The following is a 23,680-nucleotide window of genomic DNA, read 5'->3' on the forward strand; positions in this document are numbered from 1 at the left end:
GTAGAGACATTCTCCAGCTTCGTAAACTCTGACTGATGAACTATACCATTTTATAAGTTCTAAAACAGAGTACTGCACGAACTAAAAAGAATCCCTTCCCTTCAGAATATGCGTTCAATGCACAGATTTTACACGTATTAAGAGAAACAGTAAAACAAGTAGAAACAAGATTTTTTTAAATCAGTGAAACTTTAAATATAATTTGTGGATCTGTTTTTTTTTTTTTTTTTTTTTTTTCCTATTAGCCAAGAGCCAAAGAGCTTTGAATACTTTATAAAGAGTTTAAAAAGAAAGCAATGACTTCAAGAATTGTGACGATCTTTGCCCCTTAAAAATTTCAAAACGTGCCAGATTTCAAAGCATTAATGTTCCAGGCATCCTTCAGAAGGGGCCTGTTAAGGTAAATGTAGCTCATTCATAACTCACTCCACAGCCCCACCACACCCCACAGTCTGCCTGCTTCCAGACTGCTGTCCAAGCTCTCCCCTGACTTTGGCGCAACTCCTGAAAAATCCCACCACAGGTACCAAAACTTCTCTTTTCTATTAAGGCTCGGGTTCACTCTCTCCACCATCTCTTCAATGACCCTTGACCAGAGGTGTCTGCTATGTCCCATGGATCCCTAATCCCAGTACCAACATTTCCCTGAGGTCTTAACCTTTTCCTCAAACATGTAGACAGGCTTCATTTTCAATTTGTGATCTCAGATTTTGAGTGGGTATCGATGTGCCCAAGAAATTCTTCTACACTTGGAGCTCCCCTTCCTGTTGATCTTACCTGTTTCACACTTCCTTCCCTCCTTAGCTCCCATATAACCCTTCTGACACTCATTCAGGTCTCTCACAACACACTGAGGGAAAGTAAAGCAACCAAGTCTGTTAAGCTATCTTATAAAACAAAGCAGCTCAGTGGTAGAGCACTTGCCTAACATGCATGAAGCCCTGGGTTCAATCCCCAGTCCCCGCCCCCAAAATGTATTAAAATCAGCAATATGAAAAGGGGCATTTTAAAATTTAAACTTATTTTTAGATAACTGCAAATTCACATGCAGGTATTCCTCTTTACCCAGTTTCCCCCATGAGAGCATCTTGAAAAACTACAGCACAATATCACAAGCAGGGTATCAATATGGAGAGTCAAGATACAGAACAATCCCACAACCAAAAGCATCCTTCATGCTGCTGCCCTTTTACAGCCACACCTGCTTCCCTCTCACCTCACCCCCTCCTTCAGCTCTGGAAACCACTGATCAGATCATTTCTCTTATTTTGTCATTTCAAGCATATTACATATAAATGGAGCTACATACTATGTAACCTATTGGAATTGACTTTTTTATTAGCAGAATGCTCTGGAGATCCACCCAGGTTGCTGTATCAACAGTCCATTTCATTTTATTGCTGAATAGTGCTATGTGGTATAATGTCCCTAACCCACCTACTTTTGCATCTATTTTCTCCTCCTTCCTCCTGACACAATGGAGGAAGTGCCTCTCCGTGTGCTCTGGATGCCCCAGTCCTCCATTTCCATTCTCTGGCTATCATCCAAACCATCCTCAACACCTTACAAGGTGCTCCAGCGGCTCCCACAGCAGGATGGCTCTCTCTGGTCCCCTAAATATCTCTTCCAGCCCACACCTTTTATTTCTAGTTCCTTTCACAGCAAAACTTCTCAAAAGTGCTCTTCCTGCTCTCATCTGCAAACACATAAGAGAGTTCTAACTCCTTAAATACCATTTTCTCTTAACCCACACCATCCTCACTTCTACCTGCACTTCATTCACTACTCTCCCCAAGGTTACTCAGAGACCACATCGCCATTGATACCTTTCTCACCTTATCTTATTTACTCTCTCGGATGCAGCCAATATGTACTTTGCCATCATCTTCTTTCAAAATGACAATTCTTTTTCTGTGACTCCATGGGCCTACTTGTGTACCTACAGGTTTCATTTCAGACTGAATTCACATTCTATGGCTTCATTAAAATCTACTTCTCTCCCAGTCTCCCCAACTTAGTCAGTGCCATGTTCCCCCTGCTTCTGTGCAGTTGGACTCTGAGCAACTGGCTAGCAGGTCCCTGTTTTTCCTAGCACCCCCCACCACATACCCATCAGCTGTGACCATGTGACTGGATCCTGGCAAAAGAATGTGAACGGCAATGAATCTCTCCCTCCCAGATCAGGACTTTAAAGGGAACCCTTAAGTGAAAACATTTACTATGAACTATTACACAGCAAAGAAATAAACTAGTACTGTGTTAAGCTATTGATGTTTTAGGGTTTGCTTTTCTAGCATGTAGCATCCTCCCAACCCATAATGCTTTGATATAGGCATTCTTTTGATGATTTATAAAAGTGAGGAACTAGCAAGCATATGAGTAGAAAAGTTGTATTTAGGTGCAATATGTACTAAATAAAAAAAACTAACCATAAAAATCATTTATGCAAATTAGCTTTAATGTGAATATATTCAGACTTGCCTAAGTTAAGGAGACCTTTAGGATGAGAAACCTGTTAAGTACTACGCAGTACTCAAATACTATGGTCTCTGGGTTAATTTTAAAGGAAAAAATAGTTTCTGGGATTTTTTTTTTCCTTTTCTTCTTCAAGTAAAATTCACTTAGAAATGCCTTACTTAAAATGTTCAGGTGTTCTGGGTGTGGCAGCCCATACCTATTATCCTAGTGGCTCATGAGGCTGAAACAGGAGGATCACAAGTTCAAAGCCAGCCTCAGCAACTTGGAAAGACCCTGAGCAACTTAGTGAAAAATAAAGGGCTGGGGATGTGGCTCAGTGGTTAGTGCTGTGGGGTTCAATCCTTGCTACCAAAAGAACGAAAAAGGAAAAAACTGTACAGGTGTGATTCCAAATTGATTTTCATAATTCAGAAAAGAAAAATTGCATAATCCTCCCCACCAAGATAAAACATTCTGACAGTTTAGAAATTTTAGTTTATGGCTCTCTGCTCCTCCCCGTTCGACAGACAGGCACTTCTTCTCAACTCCTGCCGTGCCAGCAGCGTCCCTGAGACACGATGGTGAAGGTCGGAGTGAACGGATTTGGCCGTATTGGGCGCCTGGTCACCAGGGCTGCTTTCAACTCTGGCAAAGTGGATATTGTTGCCATCAGTGACCCTTCCTTGACCTCAACTTCATGGTCTACATGTTCAGTATGATTCTACCCGTGGCAAATTCCATGGCACAGTCAAGGCTGGGAATGGGGAGCTTGTCATCAATGGAAAGCCCATCTCCATCTTCCAGGAGCGAGATCCCGCCAACATCAAATGGGCTGATGCTGGTGCCGAATGTGTTGTGGAGTCCACTGGTGTCTTCACTACCATGGAGAAAGCTGGGGCTCATTTGAAGGGCGGTGCCAAAAGGGTCATCATCTCTGCCCCTTCTGCTGATGCCCCCATGTTTGTGATGGGCGTGAACCATAAGAAGTATGACAATTCTCTCAAGATCCTCAACAATGCCTCCTGTACCACCAACTGCTTAGCTCCCCTGGCCAAGGTCATCCATGACAACTTTGGCATTGTGGAAGGACTCATGACCACAGTCCACGCAATCACTGCTACTCAGAAGACTGTGGATGGCCCCTCTGGGAAACTGTGGCGTGATGGCCGTGGGGCTGCCCAGAATATCATCCCTGCATCCACTGGAGCTGCCAAGGCGGTAGGCAACGTCATCCCTGAACTGAATGGGAAGCTCACTGGCATGGCTTTCCGTGTGCCCACCCCCAGCATGTCAGTGGTGGATCTGACCTGTCGCCTGGAGAAAGCTGCCAAATACAATGACATCAAGAAGGTGGTGAAGCAGGCATCAGAGGGGCCCTTCAAGGGCATCCTGGGCTACATAGAGGACCAGGTTGTCTCCTGAGACTTCAGCAGTGATACCCACTCTTCCACCTTCCATGCTGGGGCAGGCATTGCCCTCAACGACCACTTTGTCAAGCTCATTTCTTGGCATGACAATGAATTTGGCTACAGCAACAGGGTGGTGGACCTTATGGTCCACATGGCCTCCAAGGAGTAAGAGCCCCTGGACCATCTGCCCCAGCAAGAACACAGAGGAAGAGAGAGGCCCTCAGCTGGGGAGTCCCTGCCCCCACTCAGTCCCTCAACACACTGAGAATCTCCCTCCTCCCAATTTCCATCCCAGACCCCCTGAAGAAGGGGAGGGGCTTAGGGAGCCCTACTGTCACATGCCATCAATAAAGTTCACTGTACCCCAAAAAAAAAAAAATTTTTAGTTTATACTGTCAACAAAGTTGATTTATTAGCACTACATGCATATGACATTCCTATATAATCTACTGGAACAGAGAGACTCCTCTTTCTTTTATATTCCAACCTACCCGAATGCCCTTTGGAAAACAGAACCATCCTCACAAGGAAAAGAATCCTTCAACTTGACTACTAGGGCTGAGGCACACACCACAGCTGTGGAATGCAGGACAAAGATTTGGGGCACTCGTGCATACGGAGAAGCCAGGGCGCCAGACTTAAGGGTCCCTGTAATGATTAGAGTAATGCTTCCCTTCCTCATCAGGGGCTCCGAAGCTCAGTCAATGATTCCACCATGGTTCTAGGTGCCCTTGGCAGGCCATGAAGACAGAAAGCACCATAGCCTCGAATAAACAAACAAATAAATAAACAAACCAAAAAAAACAAATTTTAAAAAACAAAGTTATTTTTCCTTCAGGCAGTGATGGGCATAGCAAGCTCTAAGTCTGTTGTTTAAATGGCAGCCCTGCAAAAAAGAGCACTAGTTGTTTCCATATATATCTATATCTATCTATCTATATATACATACGTGTATATATATATATATTTAGTTGTAGATGGACACAATACCTTTATTTTATTTATTTTTATGTGGTGCTGAGGATAGAACCCAGTGCCTCACACATGCTAAGCAAGTGCTCTACCCACAAACCTAGCCCCATGTTCCCCCTCTTTTAACCTAACACTCTTGGTGATTTAAAACTTTAGTTAGGGAAGCACAGGCCTTAGATTTTTCTTTATAAGGCTCTGTATCTTCTAATTGTCTACATTGAACAAATAATTTATCATTAAAATACAGGTAAATGAAGCAGGCTGGGGAGATAGCTCAGTCAGTAGAGCACTTGCCTTGCAAGCACAAAGTCCTGGGTTCAATCCCCAGCACCATAAAAAAAAAAAAAAATACAGGTAAATGAAAATATCTTAAAAAATACAGGTAAATGAAAATATCTTTATTATAAAAGAGGTTTTAAAGGGAGAGGAGAGAGAGAGGGAGGGAGAGAGGGAGGGAGGTAGAGAGAGAGAGGGAGAGAGGGAGGGAGGGAGAGAGAGAGAGAAGCTATCTATGATAGACTAAATTATTGGCACAGTAGCATTATATTTATACAACCTTGCCAAGGTATCCAAGTGGCTAGAGTATGCTTCCATCCCCTGGCTCTGGGTCAATGACACATGGCTTGATTACTTGACTTGCTTTGGCCAACAGGAAGTTAGCAGACATGAGGCATACCAATGGACTTGTCTTCTCATGCTTCTGCAACTTACCAAAAGATCATGCCTTGGATAGTTGCTGATCTAAGAAATAAGGTAGCCACATGGAGCATCCTGGAACTAAGTCCAGAAGAGCCATGTATGGGCTCCACATCCCAGATGACCTTTGACCACATGAACAAGAAAGACTTATTCTTATCTGCCATCGAGATTTTTTAAGGTATATGGTATCATTATTGTTAGGGAGAACTTGACATGGATAAAGCTATTTTGAAACATATCCTCCATTTTAGAACAAGAGTCACCTCACAGTCACTCTGACTCAGCCTGACCTAAACCCCAGACAATACTACATCATCATGCAGAAAAAGGAAATTGTTATCTGGGACTAGAATCCCCAAAACACCTCATTCAAAACGGAACAGTGACCACCTCAAAGAATGGAGGTGAGGACCAAAAGCACCCTTTCCTGACAACCCCCTAGCAATGGCTTAGTCACAAAAATTCCCCAACTCCCTCATATCCCTGTATCTACCCTGGGCTGCAGGCAGAAAATGGGCCTCAGTCTCCACGTCTTCACGTTTGTCCCGAATAAACTTGTTACTGTTGAGCTGCCTCTTCTCTCTCTTTATTTCCTTCATTTGGTTCTTTCCTTATAATTATTAGTGATTAATATATCACTGAATGGTACCACAAAACTCAGGGGCAATGACATTTTCTCATGGACTGAATTGCAGGAAATAAAAGAAAGGCCATAGCATCCTTCACATGCCTATACAAGAAGGGAGCCTACTCAACCATCATGCTAGTTGGAAAACTATTCCTTAGCAGATAGAAGTTGTTCTCCTCCCCCTCATCATATATACAATTATATAATTATAATTTTAGAAAGTTGTATGAAATATGCAATACTATGAAACTATTCAAAAATGGGACTTCACATTAAATAAACATGTGTCTTTCAATGTTAAAACAATTATTACAACATGATTTTTAATGGCCACAATTGTTTTTAATTTCATATATATACCATAATATGTTTTATCAATTCTCTGGCCAGTATTCAGGTGATATGCAATTTTAATTATTATAAATGGTACTTCTTTAAATATCACTAGAGTTAATTCTCTGCACATATCCGTGACTATTGCCTGTGATGAATACCTAGAAGTAGAGTTGCTGGGTTAACAAATGTGTAAATTTTAAGGTTTTTAATTTGTATGAATTGCCTAGTTTTCATTTACTTTTGTAACTAAGGGACCCAGAACCCTACACATGAGTCAGCCCCAGATTAGACAAGCAAAGATTTTCCCATCTAGGAGTGGCTCTAATTAATTCTGTTGGAACTCAGAGTTTATTTAAAACCTCGTGGATAAGTATTATGTTAGGAACACCTTGGTGGTTGGCCATGGACCCTGGAACCACAATGCTGGTTGCAATTCCTGGCTCTGCTATTTACAAGCAACATGACTTCTACAAGTTAATCAATCTCATCTGTAAAATGGGGATGAGCACCTCCCTTAAAGGCACCTAGAGAATTAAGTAATTCAACAAATGTAGTTTCCTAGTAGTAGTAGTACCTGCCATATAATAAGTTTTTAATGTTAGCAATCATTATTGGTAGGGATTAATAAATGAATACATCACAGATCTTCCTTCCAAAGAGCTAAAATTTGAGTGAACCTTATCAACGACAATTGGATGGTAAAGTTTTCAAACAATAAACTAAGCCTTCACAAAATCTTAGTTTTAAGCAAAGTAGAATTCTGTCAATGAAAAGGTATTTGGAATAAAACAAAGTTAAGTCATGGGAAGGTGGTTGGCCTTTAGGCAACAAAATAAGTTAGGCATAGGCTTCTGATGGAGAAGCCAGTTTGACTTAATTTAAGTTTAGCAACCAGGTATGTCCCAAGGTGAGGTCACATATATTATTTATAGTTGCCTAAAACTAGTGGAAACTGCATTTTTTAAAAAAATATAAGAGATGATGCTTCCTTCTCTGTATCCTACCTGACTCTGGCTTGACAAGAACACAGTGCAGAACACAAAGTAGAAATCTACATGATAAGGGTACCAAACTGATTTTCATGAGCCTATGCTCCCCATTAGCTCCAAATGCCCCAAAATTCAATTACTTATGCACATAATAGTAATAGCTGCCCATCATTGGGCTAAATGATTTGCACATATTACTTCATTAAATCCTTAGCTAAGCTATCTAGAGGGCCAATTAAGAATGTTTTTCTCATATTCCAATACAAATTCCAAGGAACTATCTTCAAAAACAAGCTGACATTCAATGGATTTTCTAAAGCTCTTCTAAGAAAGATTAAAAATTTTTAAAAATTAGCTGTACAAAGACAATTATTAAAACTTATTGTTCAGCAACCTAATTGTATAAAGATAAAACTGCTAGAGCAGCTATGATTAAGAAATGGGAATCAAGTCTATTTTTTTTTTTTTAAATAAAGCTAAAGGTCAAATTTCATGCTTCAGTTCTTCTGCAGCAAGAGTTATACCTTTGCATCATTTTAAAACTTTCAATAAACTGCTCTAGCAAAAATGGTGAGCACAATTACTACCCCTCCTGTTTGACAAAAATACTTCAATCAGCCAGGTGCAGTGCCACACACCTGTAATCCCAGCAGCTCAGGAGGTTGAGGCAGGAGGAGCTGAAGTTCAAGGCCAGCCTCAGTAACTTAGTGAGGTCTTGTCTTAAAAGAAAAAATTAAAAGGCTTGGGGATATAACTCAGTGGTACAGCACCTCTGGATTCAATCCCAATATAAAAAAAAATGTTTAATCAAAGTAAATTTCCTCATTAAAATTAATAAACACAGGGGTAGATCTTTAAGATTTAATTTCCTTACCTATAAAATATGGGTTAGACTAAATAATATTTAGACTGTCCCACTTAAAATAGCCAACAGTCTCCACCTACCAAAGGAAAGCAAAGAAACATGAGAACAAGACTTAGAAGAACATCAGCAAGACTCAAGTGAAAACTTGTGCCTTAACCTGAGAGAAGCATGGTGGTGTTTGAGGACTGCCTTCCCCTGGCCGGAGGTCAGAATCTCCGATCCTCTGACTGCCTTACCCACGCCAAATGGGCCTACTCTACAGCCCATGTGGCAGCAGCATTTCTGTTCCCAGAAATTTCATCTTCAGAAAGTCAAACTCCATAATTCTTCAAAAAATGTGAGCATTTCAACTGATTTTCCAGACGATTTATAAACTGGCAGACAAGACTGTGGTATGTAGACAAAACTCAGTCTCAGAATTTAAAAAATAATAAAGTTCCTCCAAAATATGTGTATTTAGAGAGAAAAGCAGTCTGATGAAATAAAAGAAACCTAACCTTTACTGATTTAAAAGTTGAGTTGAATATGAAAATTTAAACAAGGAGTTTTTTCTTTTTTTTTTTGTAAAGATCTTAGTTTTAAAATATCTTCATTTGGCTATTTTTCAAGCTAAAGAAAGTGATTTGTGGGTTTTTTGGTTTTGAAAATTTTTAAAAAGTTTATGCAAGTTTTAAATTTATCTTTAATTAGGTGCCAAAAATATATATTGGAGAAAAGACAGCCTTTGTAACAAATGGTACTAGGAAAACTAGATATTCATATATAGAAGAATGAAACTAGATCCCTATCTTTATCCCTGCACAAAAGTCAACTCAAGGTGGTTCAAGGACCTATGCATTAGACCAGAAACTTTCCAGTTGCCAGAAGAAAACACAGGTTCAACACTCCAACATATTGGCACAGACACCAGCTTCCTTAACAAGACTCCTAAAGCATAAGAAATAAAACCAAGAATCAATAAGTGAAATGGAATCAAATTAAAAAGCTTCTGCACAACAAAGAAAACAGGAGTATAAAGAGAGAGGCTACAGAATGGGAGAAGATCTTGCTGGCTAATAAATAAAGAACTCAAAGAACACCCCCAATTCCGCTCCCCCCCCAAAATATATATATACACATATGGAAAAAAAAAAAAACAGACATTTCTCCAAATGGAGAAATACAAATGACCAACAAATGTATTTTTAAAAGTTCAACATTCTTAGCAATCAGGGAAATGCAAATCAAAACTAAAAACTAAACTGAGACTTCATCTCACTCCAGTTAGAATGGCTATCATCAAGCATACGAAGAATAATGAATACAGGCAAGGATGTAGGTAAAAAACTACACTCAAACATTGTTGGTGGGACTGCAAATTAGTATAACCACTCTGAAAAGCAATATAGAGATTCCTTAAATGACAAGGAATGGAGTCACCATATGAGCTAGCTATCCCACTCCTTGGTATTTATCCAAAAGATCTAAAATAAGCAATATAGTGATATAGGCACACCAATGTTTATAGTAGCACAAATCACAATAATAAGTTATGGAATCAGCCCAGGTACACATCAACAGATAAAGGGATAAAGAAAATGACATAAATATATACAATGGAGTTTTACTTAGTCATAAAGAAGAATGAAATTACAGCATTTGCTGGTAAATGGATGGAACTGGAGACTATCATGCTAAGTGAAATAAGCCAGACTTAGAAAGTCAAGGGTCCAGTGTTTTCTCTCCTGTGCAGAAGCTGTAGTAAAATAAGGAACAAAACAGTAGGAGAGCATCCCATGAAAATAAGAGTGATTAGTAGAGGAAGCCATTAGAGAAGGAGGGAGGAGGAACAGGAAAAGGGAGAAACTAGAATGAAGCTGACCGATCATGCTATGTACATATATGAATAAATCACAATCAATTTCATAAATACACACACATAGAGCACCAATTAAAAAAACAATAAACAAACAGAAGGAAGACCACTAGAGTAGAGGTAGGGAATGGAGACGAAGGAGAGAGATAGAGGAAGCCCTGGGGACTGAAGTGGGACAAATTATATTCCATGCATCTATGATATATCAATATGAACCCCAACATTACATATAACTATGATGTACTAATAAAAACATTTAAAAGTTATCTTTAATTTTTATCTTCTATAATATGTATTTTAATTTTACTGACATATAATTATAAACATTTATGGGCTACAGGGTGATATTTCAGTTACACAATGCATAATGATCATATCAGGGTAATTATCATTTATCATTTCTTTGTGCTAGGAATATTCAGAATCTTCCCTAGTAGTTATTTTTAAAATATAAAATTAATTGTTGTTATCCATATTTAGCCTATTATGCTACAGAACACCAGGAGTTGTTCTTCCTATCCAACTGTACCCTGTACCTGTCAACTCTCTATCCTCCCCTTCCAAGGTTCTGTTTTTTTGTTTGTTTGTTTGTTTTGTTTTGTTTTTTTGCGGTGCTGGGGAGCAAACCCAGGACCTTGTGCTTGCAAGGCAAGCACTACCGACTGAGCTATCTCCCCAGCCCCCAAGGTTCTGTTAATCACTATCCTACTCTCTATTTCTATGAGACCAGATTTTTTTTATCTCTCACATTTAAGAGCTTTTACTCAGTAGAATGAATGGGACATGACTTTCCTATGTTCATGTATGAATACACAACCAGAGTAACTCCACATCACGTTCAACCACAAGAATGGGAAGTTATACTCCATGTATTTACGATATGTCAAAACACATTCTACTGTCATGTATAATTAAAAAGGAAAAATAATTTTTTAAAAAAAGAGCTCTTACTCCTCTCTCATAAATTATATGCAGTAAATATTTTGGTGCATAACTTGAAATATTTTTTTTAAATTAACTTTAACAATGCAGTTAAACATGGGTGAAAGATTAGAACAGATATACTTTACAAAATAAGATATATTAATGTCCAGTAAGCACCAGAAAAGACGTTCTACATTATCTAGTCGCAGTAGTTTAGATCTGGAATGTCCCCAAAGGTCCATGTATTAAAGGTTTGGTGCCAGTGTGGTGCTATCCGGAGGCAGTAACACCTTTAAGAGATGGGGCATAATGGAAGGTCTTCAGGTTACTGGGGGGGTGTCCCTGAAGGAGAAGAGTGTGGCCCCATCGCCTTCCTCTTCCTCTCTTTCACTTCCTACTATGGTGTGCTGCCACAGGCCCAAAGCTATGGTGCCAATCAACCATGGACTAGACCCTCTAAAACTGAGCCAAAATTGATCTTTTCTCTTTTTAAGTTGATTCTCACATATTTCTTACAGTAACAGAAAGCTAATAAACTAATAGTCAAAGAAATACTAAAGAAAACCACAACATGATATAATTACATACCATGAAAATGGCCAGAAGACTGGAAATACCACAGATTAGTAAGAAGGCAGAGTGATTGGTTTATTAATTCATCTTTGTTGGGAGTAGAAAATGGCAGTTATGGAAAGCAGTTTGATAGTTCCTCATGGAGTTAAATCATATAGATACAACATTAAACACTTAACTACTGATACAAACAACATGGGCAAACCTTTAAAACATTATGCTGAGCAAAAGAAGTCATAGTATATGGTTCCATCTATATAAAACTCATAAGATGAATCTACAGACTGGTATTAAACTGGAAAAACAGGAAACATTTTATATTTTGTTCACAGTAGTATTTACACTGGTGTATGAACAGCCCAAACTCATACATACGTACGTACACAATGGGGATAGTGCATTGTATGACAGTTATATATATTAAAGTTTATTACTAAAGGCCTCAATTTAAGTATTTCTGGATTTGATTCCAATTTTTTTTTTTTTTTTCGGTACTGGGGATTGAACCCAGGGCCTGGTGCTTGCGAGGCAAGCACTCTACCAACTGAACTATATCCCCAGCCCGTATTTCTGGATTTGGATGAGATTGTATCAAATGGTCTGCAGGCTGATTTTCATGCATGGAACCCATGGTCATCAGGACCATATCAGAGAAGCTCAGTTCTCTCCTGATCCAAGCCGCCCATAGCACCCATGACTCACCGGTCAAGGCTCCACCCAGGCTCCCACGCCGCAGCTGCCTTCCATCTTCACTCAGCTGTTTTTTATACTTTAGTGACTTTCCAGGACCAGAAGCCACATCTGGGTTGCTGCATTTCCGAAATGGCATGGGTGGTGGGGACAGGATGTGATCAAGCTGTGTAGAGAAGAGCAGAGCATAATTTGCTGGGGACACTAGACACAACTCAGAATCAAAGACGCTGCTCACACTCACTTCCTTTCTTCTCCTTCTCTAAACCCCTTCCTTCCAACACTGCTTTTCATTTGGTAGTTTAGAAAATTCAGGATTTCACTGTTTTGTCTTTCATCTGAAAGACAGTCTTACTTGCTGCAAAATCTCAGTAACAGGATTTTGAATGCATATCACAACACACTAGTCGGTCATGAAATCAAGTTGAGGTGTTTGTGACCAGTATTTTTTAATACAACAAAATAGAAATTATCACTGTCCAATGAAGAAAGGAAATATTGCTACATGGATTTTTTTTATTGAGTTCTGAACATGCATGCGGGTGTTTTCTGGGCCCCTGTATAAATAAAATATGTCCTTCTCCAGACCATGGTTCCCCCAGCCCAAGTTGAAGCATATTGCTCTATAATGAAGCAAGAGACCAGTTCTTTAGTTGGTCACAAAAGAAAATCCACATATTGCTCACACATACAGGTTCAGGAGAGAGATTTCTAAGCACGATAACCCTTAATGGAAATCAATACATCCCTACATCACTTCATGGCTTTTAAAAAGAAAACCTGTCATGAGAATCAGAGAAACCAAAGTCACTTCAAGAGACAGCTTTCCACAAAAGAATTCCTTGTGTCACAACACTTATTTCAAGATCCATTCTGCTTTTATAAGAAAATCTTTCATACTTGAAAAGTGCCAGATCTTCTGGATGTTCCACCTTCGAGGTAATACAAATGCATAGATATGCATCTAGATAGTCACAAAGGACAAAGATATTCATATGCATATACATGTACATATATATATATATCCAAGTTATTAAGGATGCAAAAATATATTCAGATATTCACAGAAATGCCAATTACCTCAGAAAAGGGCTAACTTTGTAGAAATTTTAAAACATCAGAGGGTGACAATGACAGAGGGTGACAATGCTCAAACCCAGGCATTTTAAAGGATGTTTCACTGAGACTTATGTTGCTTTCATGGAGAAAGTGCTGGTCCTATGGCTGTACCCATCTGAAGTCTTTTAGATTAAGGCCATCATGAATGTATTTATAATAAGAAATTCAGAGACAGGTCATACATCTATTTGTTGTCTACACCACTGTACCACATTCAAAATCACTTGCACAGTAAGAAACTTGACCCTGCCTATGAATAGTTAGTTTAGATAGAATTGTCCTCACTGGCTGCCACGCAATGTTCACTTTCCCCGATGCTCAACTCGACTCATTAGTGACACCCTAAGGCTCAATTTCAAGAACTTCTCATTAAGCATCTGATCATACTCCTGGTCAGCTAGTACATTACTGTATTTCAACTACCAGTCACAATTTTAGTGAGGGGTCCTTGAAGAACTAGTGGTCCATCTGCTTCAGGATTAAAGCCACATCAGGAGGGAAAAGAGATTCCAAAGCATACTTTTAAAAGAAACAGCCCTTTCAAACAGGAAATTGTACTTATTGCAAGGTATTTGCTGAAGCTGCTGTTCATTACATCAGTGTCCTACTTAGAAGGGCCTCCAAGGAGGGATTTCAGTCCAGCCTCAGATAGTTTACTCTTAAATTTTATGGACAAAGAATTGTAGCTAGGGAAACCTGGACAGTTACCTATCAGTTTCCTAGAAAAGGCAGAATCCATCAATCCATGGTTCAATTATAGTCAGACCATCACACAATGCAAATGTTATTTCTGCCTTGTTTTTGGTTCCACTTTATGTCCTTACCCTAATTTTTCTTTTCTGCCAATTTTTTTTTAACTTTGAAAAATGTCAGAAGAAAACTTGAAATGATGGACAAGTGGTCTGAGTAAAGCACAAGGAGCACCTGTACTCCACTAGCCGATGATGAACTAACTGCTAACCTTTTGCCACACTGCTTTTGCTTTCTGTCCCTCTCTTCAGGCACACACATGCACACACACACATGCAAGCAGTGGGTGCTAGTTGCAGATTGTGGGTCTTCGCCCATAAACACTTTAGCGTGCCTCTTCTAAGAATATGGGTGTTCTCTTAAACTCACATATGCTATGTTCTACAAATTCTTGCAAAATGTCTCATATCTTTTGTGATCAATGTACTATATAAATACCAGGGAAATTATAAAATCAGGTTACACAATGTAGACTTAACATTAGTAAAGCTGCTCTACTCCAGAACAAGAAAACTTGCAGCCACAAGGTGGCAATGTGCCATAGACATTCAACAAAATGTTCCTTAATATCTACTAGTCCTAGTCAATGCACCCAGAATGGATGACCGCCGCTCAAAGCAATCAAGCAAGTTAGGGTCTATTCTGCTAAGTTATTTTCTCTTAATTACAAGTGGCAGCTGCATAAAATACAAATCTTTATTGTTCAAGGTTCATCAGCTTCTGCTACTTATTTTTCACCCAGTTTGCAGAATTACAATTAATTACTCAGGGGAAGATTGTTGTATTACAAATTAACAGAGGGTGGAAAAATAAGTGGGAGGGAATAGTTCCTAAAAAGGAATTATGTAATTTCCTTTCCTATGTCTAACAGTCATAAAAGACATGAAACAAATGTGTCTTTTTCTTTCAAAAAAGAAGGGATTCAATAAGAAAGTGTAGGATAAAGAAAAAGAATCTCTTCCACAAGCTATTAATCCATAAGCCAGGGTTTTTAATCAGAATCATCACCCCAAGAAAAGTGTATTATTTTAAATCTGGGGGAACTAAGGCAGTGAACTGTGAGGGCGGCAAATGTTTCAAATATAGTATGAGCAGAAAAACCTATAAGCATAGCACACTGTTCCAGAATCCCATTTCCTTCTTCCCATCAGTTCACACTCCCAACAGGGCTTTCTCTAAATAGATCATTTTTCCAAATTTGCTATGTTGTCAGTGGCTTTCGTATTCCTTTTACAATTAGTCAAAGCCTCTTAAAATGGTCTAGTGCAGCCCTACTATTTATTTGCCATTTTTTGTCCTGATTTAAACACTCACAATCCCTTTAAAAACATTTCATCACACCCTAGAGCTTACGGTACATATCAAACATGTCATTTTGGACATTGCTCTTTAACTGATTTCATTTTAATGTTTTCCAACTTTCCCAAATTCCCAAAGTCTTCACACTATAAGGAGTTTCACTAAAGACAGAGGTCGCCTTGCAACTTTCACTGATGCTCAAGGGCATCAAAGCCTGGGCTTGTTCCACTTGCTGCAAATATCTGCAATTTTCCTTCCCAAGCAAACAGTCTCTAGAGCCGACTCCTGGAGAGCCAGATCCCATTCCCTGGTCATCTAGCACACTGCTAGTCACAGATCTCCAGAATTAAAACATGTTCTCCAGAAATATGTCCTTATTTCATTCAACATTAAGTATCGATTCTTGGTGAATGAATTTGCTCAAAAACTCCTGTTTGTTTTCACAAACCCATTTAATTTCAAGAAGAGCCAAAACAAAACCAAAAACTTTGAAGATGTACACTTGCCCAACAGACAGATGGGGTGTAGCATACCGCGACGTGTGAGTGATGGACAACTGCTCTTAGTTAGCAGTCTGCTGTAGGAAACACAAGTCATCCTAAGGAACACAAGGTACATACACATAAAGGCAAATCTGAAACAGATTTAGGGGAAAGTTTCCAAAATTATCAGTCCTATAAAAAGGGTAATCACATATAATTCATAACAACAGTAATAGTAAGAGTTCTAACTCTACATCTTCTGTATTTATGTCATCCCCAGAGAGTGTTTGCTATTTTACAAGCTATCTGGCTGAGAACAATAGAAGAATCTACCACGATCACATGTGGCTTCTCCCATCAATGAAGACAAATTAATAGTAAAAATGAATCATTTATGAGGTCAGATCAATTTTTAGCGTCTCTCCCATCATTACCACCACCCTGTTATTGGGGTTTTTTTTCCTATGGCTCTATCCCCAAGTACTTATCATCCATCTACCTCTAACAGGCATAACTGGCCACAAACACTGAACTTTTAGTCTTCTTAACAATTTTCTCCAACCTCATCTCCAGACATGGTCATGGGTTGCCCAATTCAGTTTTTAAATATTGACAGTGGGCATATGAATAGAAAAAGATTTTTCCAAATTCAGTGAATGACGTAACACCATTTTTCTAGCTAGTGGGGTCACAAACTTCAAAATTATTCTTCGTTTCTCTTTCTCATTTCATATCCAGCTGGCAAATCCTCTATTCAATCCAAAATATATCCGAGAATCCAATCTCTTGACCACTTTTACCAGTAGTAGCCTCAGTTCTGCTATCATGATCCATCTTACAATGACCACCCTGACCTCAGGACAGCAACCAGAGACCTTTCTGAAATACAAGCCAGGTGCTCCAACTAGGACTATTAGAACTACTTCTCTGCTGCATCCTCACAAGGCTGTTTCTTCACCCTGACGAAACCCAATGTCTAGACAGTGGTCTACAAGGTTCAACCACCTCTACCCCCACCTCTCAGACCACAGGATCCTCCATTCCACTCAGTCCACCTTGGTTCCTAGCTAGACCTCTGATGCCCCAAGCATCTTTCCATGCAGGACATTACATTCATCATTTCTTCTCATTGGGAGACACCCCAGATATTAGCTATTGTGCCTCCCATGTCTTCCAGGTCTCTACTTAGAGGCCATTCTTTGCAGGAGGCCCTCTGTGAAATAGCATGCCCACCACTTCCTTCCCTTTCCTCGTTTTTTTCATAGCATCTACTTCCACACGACACACAGACTTTTTTGAACTTGTCTCTTGCCATTCTTCTGCTAAGATATAAATTAAATGAGATTATGCACCAATCTTTTTGTCCACTGCTCCATCCAACAACAGTGCCCACAAACTAAAAGGCACCCATAAATATTTGTGGAAGGAACAAATGAATTTGCAAATCTCTGGTATTCAGTTCAAATATAACAATAGGGGAAAAAATAAGAAACACATGCCATAATGAGCTTTCATTGTTGAAAAATAGAAATTATATTAAATAATATTCAAGGTGAAATGCTTAAATGAGTCTCCACAGTACTTTGACAAAATTGAATGCTTCATGTATGGAAAAGACCCTTAGGTTATGGCAAATGGCATCTTTTCAAAGAGTCTTTTCTATATACCAACCTAATATGCTAATTTTTTTAACAGGCCTACCTCTGAAGGTGATTCCTAAATAATGAATTATTCGACCTTTTAACTGTACCCCTACTAGCATATTCACTTGTGTCTATCAATCCAACCTTTCCCCAGCCCCATTTCTCTTTTCTATAATTCCACATTCATTCCCAAGATGTGGCATATGCATTTTAAAGACCCATCCAGAATGCATGTGCCCTAAGGCCAAAGTTCATTAGTTCAAAGGGATCACCAATGTCATCTGCATATATGATGGTGGCTCACTGGAGAAGTCTTTATGCTTCAAAAGAGAGAGTGATAAAAAGAGAGAAAGAGACTAACTACTAACACAGGTTATAAAGACATGGTTCAGGTATTCTATTTCTTAGAATATTAAATATTTGATATGAAAATATCTGAATTATGAAGCAGCACAGGCTAGGCTTGTAATCCTAATTAAACATATTCTCTCTCCCATCACCACCCCCAAAAAATCAAATTGGCAAAATGAAATGACTTTACTGTATTTCACAACTGGACTTTATTTACTTTTAAAACAAAGTCTAAAATCAATATTTTAAATTTTGATATAACAGACTTCTATAGTTAAGACAGTAATTATTGGATTCATACTAATTCCACAGTGGTTAGGAGCTAAGACTAGAGATAACAATGAGTTTCCTAATTAAGATACTTAACTCTTTCTGCACCTGTTTCCTCATCCACAAAATGTTAATGACACAGTATCTACTTCCTGAGGTGGCTGTTCACATTTGTAAAGCACTTTAAACTGTGCCTGGCACTTGGTGAGCGCCCAAGGAATACTCACTGCAGTTACTATGAACGTTTCCATTGGCAAAGTCGCTTGCCATTTTATAGGTGAACACAGGCTTCACCACAGATAATTCACAAGGAAATTAAACTTACTGCGATTTTACCAATGCTTCTGTTTTTACAGCAAAAGTGAGAATTTGATCAAAATTGCTGTACAATTATTTAGTCTAGATGCTCACAGAATTCCTAAGGTGTGACCACAATGGGTTTCTTCAGCCATGTTTTCTCATGAAGTGGAGCATACAGTGGCCCTCTTGTCGACCAATAACCAAACATATTGGTAGTCAATGTCACTATCCTTTGTGGCTCAGCTCAAGTCCCACTTCCAGCTTGGCAAAGCGTGTCGCTCTGTTTACCTGGCCCTTCCCAATGGCACCTCTCAGATACCCTTCCCTCTGCTCTCTACTACTCAAGGAACATAGAAAATAAGAAAGCATTCAGTACTCTCTGCACGGCCTGAAGAATAGTAACACACCTTTCCTGGTATCCTAAAATGTAACTATAGACTTGAGTTAGACTACTGAGAGTGACAGTCCTAGCCTGCATTGTACTGGGGCCCATTTATTGATTTTGCTGACATTCAGTTTGGATTATGCTACCCAGAACGCTTGCTTCCATTTAATGATATTGTAAGAAACAGCCCTATAAATCTGGCTGCTCTGTTCTATAAACATGTAAGGAAAGGTCTATATTACACTGTGTCCTCCTTGTGAGGACCCATCTCTTTCTATGAATATTTATTAAGCAGCTGTGTGCCAGGTATTGCTCTGGGCACAGCAGTGGACAAAACAGCAATAAACAAAGCAAACAAAACCCCCTGCCCGCCGGGAGCTTCATTCAAGTTGCAGAGAGAAACACTTATAAAAATGCCTTTTAGTTCTGTGCACTAGAACTAGTGGTGCTGACGCGGGGTTATGGTCTGGTTTTGTCCTGGGCACCCCTTGAGTCACACAACTAGTCATGTTTCCATACTTCAGTCCTTAGAAATCCCCAGGAAAAGCCTGTAGCCACACGCCAGCAAGCATGGCACACCTCATCTCCAATCAAGACTCGTGGATCCTTTAGCTCCACTAACCTTAGTTCAGATTTCCTTCTCCTCTTTAAACCAGTGCTCTCCAACTTGTGCCGATTTCTGTCACCCCCATCCCCCAGACGACAATGGCAACGTTCAGAGTCATTTTTGGTTGTCACAGCTTGGGACAGTGTGCTGGGTATCTACTAGTCAAAGGCCAGGGATACTACTAAATATCCTACCGTGCACTGGACAAGACCCCCACAACAAAGAGTTGCTTAGTCCCAAATGTCAATAATGCCACTATTGAGAATCCTGCTCTATACTTACCCTCCTTCTTGTTTGTCTTCACCTATTTTTAAGCTATTCACCTTGCTGACTTATGTGATTACAGGTCATCTTAAATTCTTTTGAGAACAAGAAAGGGAATGAAGAGCATAGAGAGAATTTTAGCAAAAATTGTTCATTTCAATAAGATTTGGTGAGTGATCATTTCCTGTGCAATGCTAATTGACCCCAACAATTTAGCTGTTTATTGAAATTCACTTTCTCAATAAACATTCACATTTTTGGGAAATGATGCATCAATAGAATGCATTTAACCTAGAAGATGTCGAGCTACCAATATTGTTTTCCATCTTTGGCCTTGTAATTTTTGGAATAACAAACTTCAATTAGCAATGTTAAATATGTTTCAGAAATGTCTTAAAATACATTATTAGATCAAACTACAAGGGCATTCACCTACACAGAGCTGTACTGCCAGTTTCAGCTCTTCATTGATTTTCTTTCTTCCCTCCCAAGAGAAATATGTAAATTAGCAATTTGATACCACTATCTTACTTTTGTCTGTCAACTCAACTTCAAGAAAGTCAATGCCTTTGCTCATGATTGTGTCTACACACATACACATACACACACACACACACACACAGCAACCACAAGCAACAAAATATCATCAGAGCCCAAGGACAGAGCACCACACAGCAGGCATTTAATTACAATAAATTCAATAGTTGAAAGATATGAAAAAAAAAAACAGTTAATATTATTTTACAGTTTTCAGAAAGATGGCATTTATGTGTATAGTTTTCAGACTATGATTCAGTTTTAAGGTTTGGTTGAGGGACAATGTCAACACAGGGGAAAACACAGGGAGTATACTAATTTAACTGTGCATATGTATCACCTGTTTTCCTGTCACTTTAATATTCTAGATGTTTCCCTGACCTTTATTTAGGAATCTGATCTATGCCTGAAGTTGTTTACTTATCTGAAGTCACTAAAATCCCCTGATACTATCCTGTCCCCATCAGCAATATAACTACAGATTCTGACTGTGGTTAATAAGCAGGAAGAGAATACATTTCTCACCACTTATCTTCCTCTGTTTAAAGTCAAAGCGGAAAATTCCTACACAACACTACAAAACTTGACATCATGTGCCCATTTCCCTTTGTGGCAGAGATACCAGACTCCCAGTTAGGCAGTATTATTAGTCCCATTTTACCAAGGAGGAAGCAGATGCAGAAAGATTAATCATTCAAAGTTTTTGCCTTAACAGGAGATACCACAATGAATCAAGTCTGAGATCCCTAACTCCAGAGTCCACGTTCCTTCCATTGTTCCCAAATGTCCCCAGAAGAAGGCTCACAGTGGTGAAGCACATGGAGCCCAGAAATCTAATGTTAACTTCCTCTTATAACTCCAGGCTGGGAAAACTCCCCATAAAAGACCACATTCTTAGATTCTGGCATCAGTCAGTCCAAATAATCAGTTTAATCCTGATTGGTGGCCCACACATATGATTTCCTTAAATCAGAATTACAGAATCACAAAATATTAGCAGTAGAAATCATCTGTAGTCTAATTTCCTGGTTTTGCTGGAAGACTATGGCCCAGATGGTCAATTGTTCAGGTTTACAAAGAGAGTTGGTGTATGAACTTAGACCAGAACCCAAATTCCTAAACTACAATCTATTGCCTACCACACTCTGCTCCCATTACCCACTTTGCTTCCCACAGCCCCTCAGTATGCATCACTATTATAACCAACTTGGATGATCCCCAATGGTTTTCTATCCATACATGCTCTATAAACCCAGAGTTGCTCTAAAAAAACATTTTCCACCAAAAGTCCATTATGGATTAGACAGTGTAGTACTAAGGGTTGAAGATAGAAAACAGAAAAAATTGCAGCCATCTTCCTCAGGGCACTTCTATCCCAGCCCTCTGACATAAAACCACAATCATAAAACAATATGGCAGATGCCTGGATAGAGTCTGGTACAAGGGACTATAGGGCTTTGAGCAGAATCATGGTGCTGCACCTAGTTAACTGCTTTTCCTTTCTATTTTGGCAGAAGAGTGTTGGTATTAATTAATGCCTTGACTTGCATTCAATTGCATAGATTATGGTCCTTAGTCACACAAAAGCCAGTGTGAGAAGGGGTATAGAGTGGGTCTAAACACATGCTAATTGTCCTTATGCCTTATAGAGCTTTTCATACCCATCTTCCATGTTCTAAGTGGCAAGAGAGACAAAGCAGAGACTCTCCCACCCCATCAGCACCACGTATCACAACAGTGCTTTTAATATCCTAAATGTCATCTTTCTTTAGGCACCAACTGCTCCACCAAGGACCAAGTGCTGAAGGAGTCTGAGTGCCTCACATCCTATTTTCTGAAAAGACCAGGAAACATGGCAAGGAGGAAGGCCGTGATTTGCGGCGAATTTTCCACTAGGACTGCACTCAACCCCTTATCAATCATATAAGATGAACAAATTTTAATTTCATCTATAAAATAATTATATCCCCCTCACAGCATTCTCATGGATCAATATAAACCTCCAAGCATAACACCAGGGACCTAGAAGGCACTCAAAAGTTTATTTCCTACACCTTCTTAGCTTAGTTCATTTCTTCAGAACCATAAAACAAAATAATCAATTGCTGGAACTTCTGTTCCATAACATCCATTGGCACTGAAAATAAACTTTATACAAGTTTCTGGGGGAAAAGTTCAAAATAAACTTTTTATTAAAATAAAAGAAAAAGAAAAAGCTTATGCTCTTTAACTGGACAAACTCCACAAATTAATTTTTGTTTCACGATTTCACATTAAGAGGAAACAGCCTTTTGGAGTAGGTCAGTTGTAAACAGTAGTCACAGACTGAACTCTGACCTGATAGGCGAAATAAACATTCTGAAGAAGTGGAAGTCACAAATTCTCAGCAGCTTGGGGCCTCACCTAGTTTACATGGAGACTATTGAGAAAGACAGTCACTCAGAAATTGGCGAATGTTTAGAAGGTGAACTGGCTTTGGGGAATGAGGGAGTACACAGCCATGAGAACTATATGTAATCAACTTTATTTCTCCTTTAATGGTGTGGGGGGGAACCTGAAGGGAATGAAAAAGAAAGAAGGGAAGGACTAAGGGGAAAAGAAGAGAAAAAAGTGGACAAAGTGTTGGAAATGAGATGCTCAGAAAATATAATCCCCGATAACCCCTAGGTTCCAAGTCCCTCAGAGTCACGTCTTCTCACCTGACCTTTGATTCTTGGTGGTTTGTGACAGAATCAAAGAACACACAATTATTTTAATAAAATAATGTTTATTGTGAAATAGATATTTATAAAAATATTCCATAATAATATTTTTTTTAAATTCCAAGACCTTGAGTCAGTAGCAGCCTGGTTCAGTCACAGATCTCTTTCCCCTGATTTCCATCTGACCAGGTTCCTACCCTGCTGTCCCCCTTGTTTCCCTAGACCAAATCTCTGCTTCCCAATTACTATTCTCTGAGCCTAAAACTGGAGGTCCAGGGGCTGCCTTGTGCCCAGCCTGCTGGGGACCCGAACAGAACATTGCATCTGGCATCAGTGTCACTGACCTGCCCAATGTACTGTTCAGTGTCTGTCTCGCCTCTGCTGGAAGAACCCCCTAGATATGGGACTTGTTTTAGCACCATCAGTAATGATACAGACACCCCAACTTCCCTTTGTACAGTTCATATCAACCTTGCTCTGACCCCCACATCACCCAGTCCCCAAAAACCAGGCTCACAGAACATGAACATGAATTTGACATTCAGGATAAGGAGAAAATGACAGAAAGACATAA

General features: G+C 39.3%; 1 protein-coding gene and 1 pseudogene across 12 annotated transcripts in view; one reads left to right on the forward strand and one right to left on the reverse strand.

The window, feature by feature from the left end:
* MAST4 (microtubule associated serine/threonine kinase family member 4) overlaps window positions 1-23,680 on the reverse strand; it is a 556,979-nt gene that overhangs the window by 386,299 nt on the left and 147,000 nt on the right. For all 11 annotated transcript variants that reach the window (XM_079144856.1, XM_079144854.1, XM_079144853.1 and 8 more), the window contains exon 2: window positions 12,410-12,563. In XM_079144856.1, coding sequence (XP_079000982.1) covers window positions 12,410-12,563 — 154 coding nt within the window. The remainder of the gene's footprint in view (window positions 1-12,409; window positions 12,564-23,680) is intronic.
* On the forward strand, window positions 2,945-4,246 carry LOC306664909 (glyceraldehyde-3-phosphate dehydrogenase-like; annotated as a pseudogene). The gene has a single exon. The product of its transcript is annotated as a glyceraldehyde-3-phosphate dehydrogenase-like (transcript).

Source organism: Sciurus vulgaris (assembly GCF_902686455.1).
Source record: "Sciurus vulgaris genome assembly, chromosome: 6".
Taxonomy (NCBI): Eukaryota; Metazoa; Chordata; class Mammalia; order Rodentia; family Sciuridae; genus Sciurus; species Sciurus vulgaris.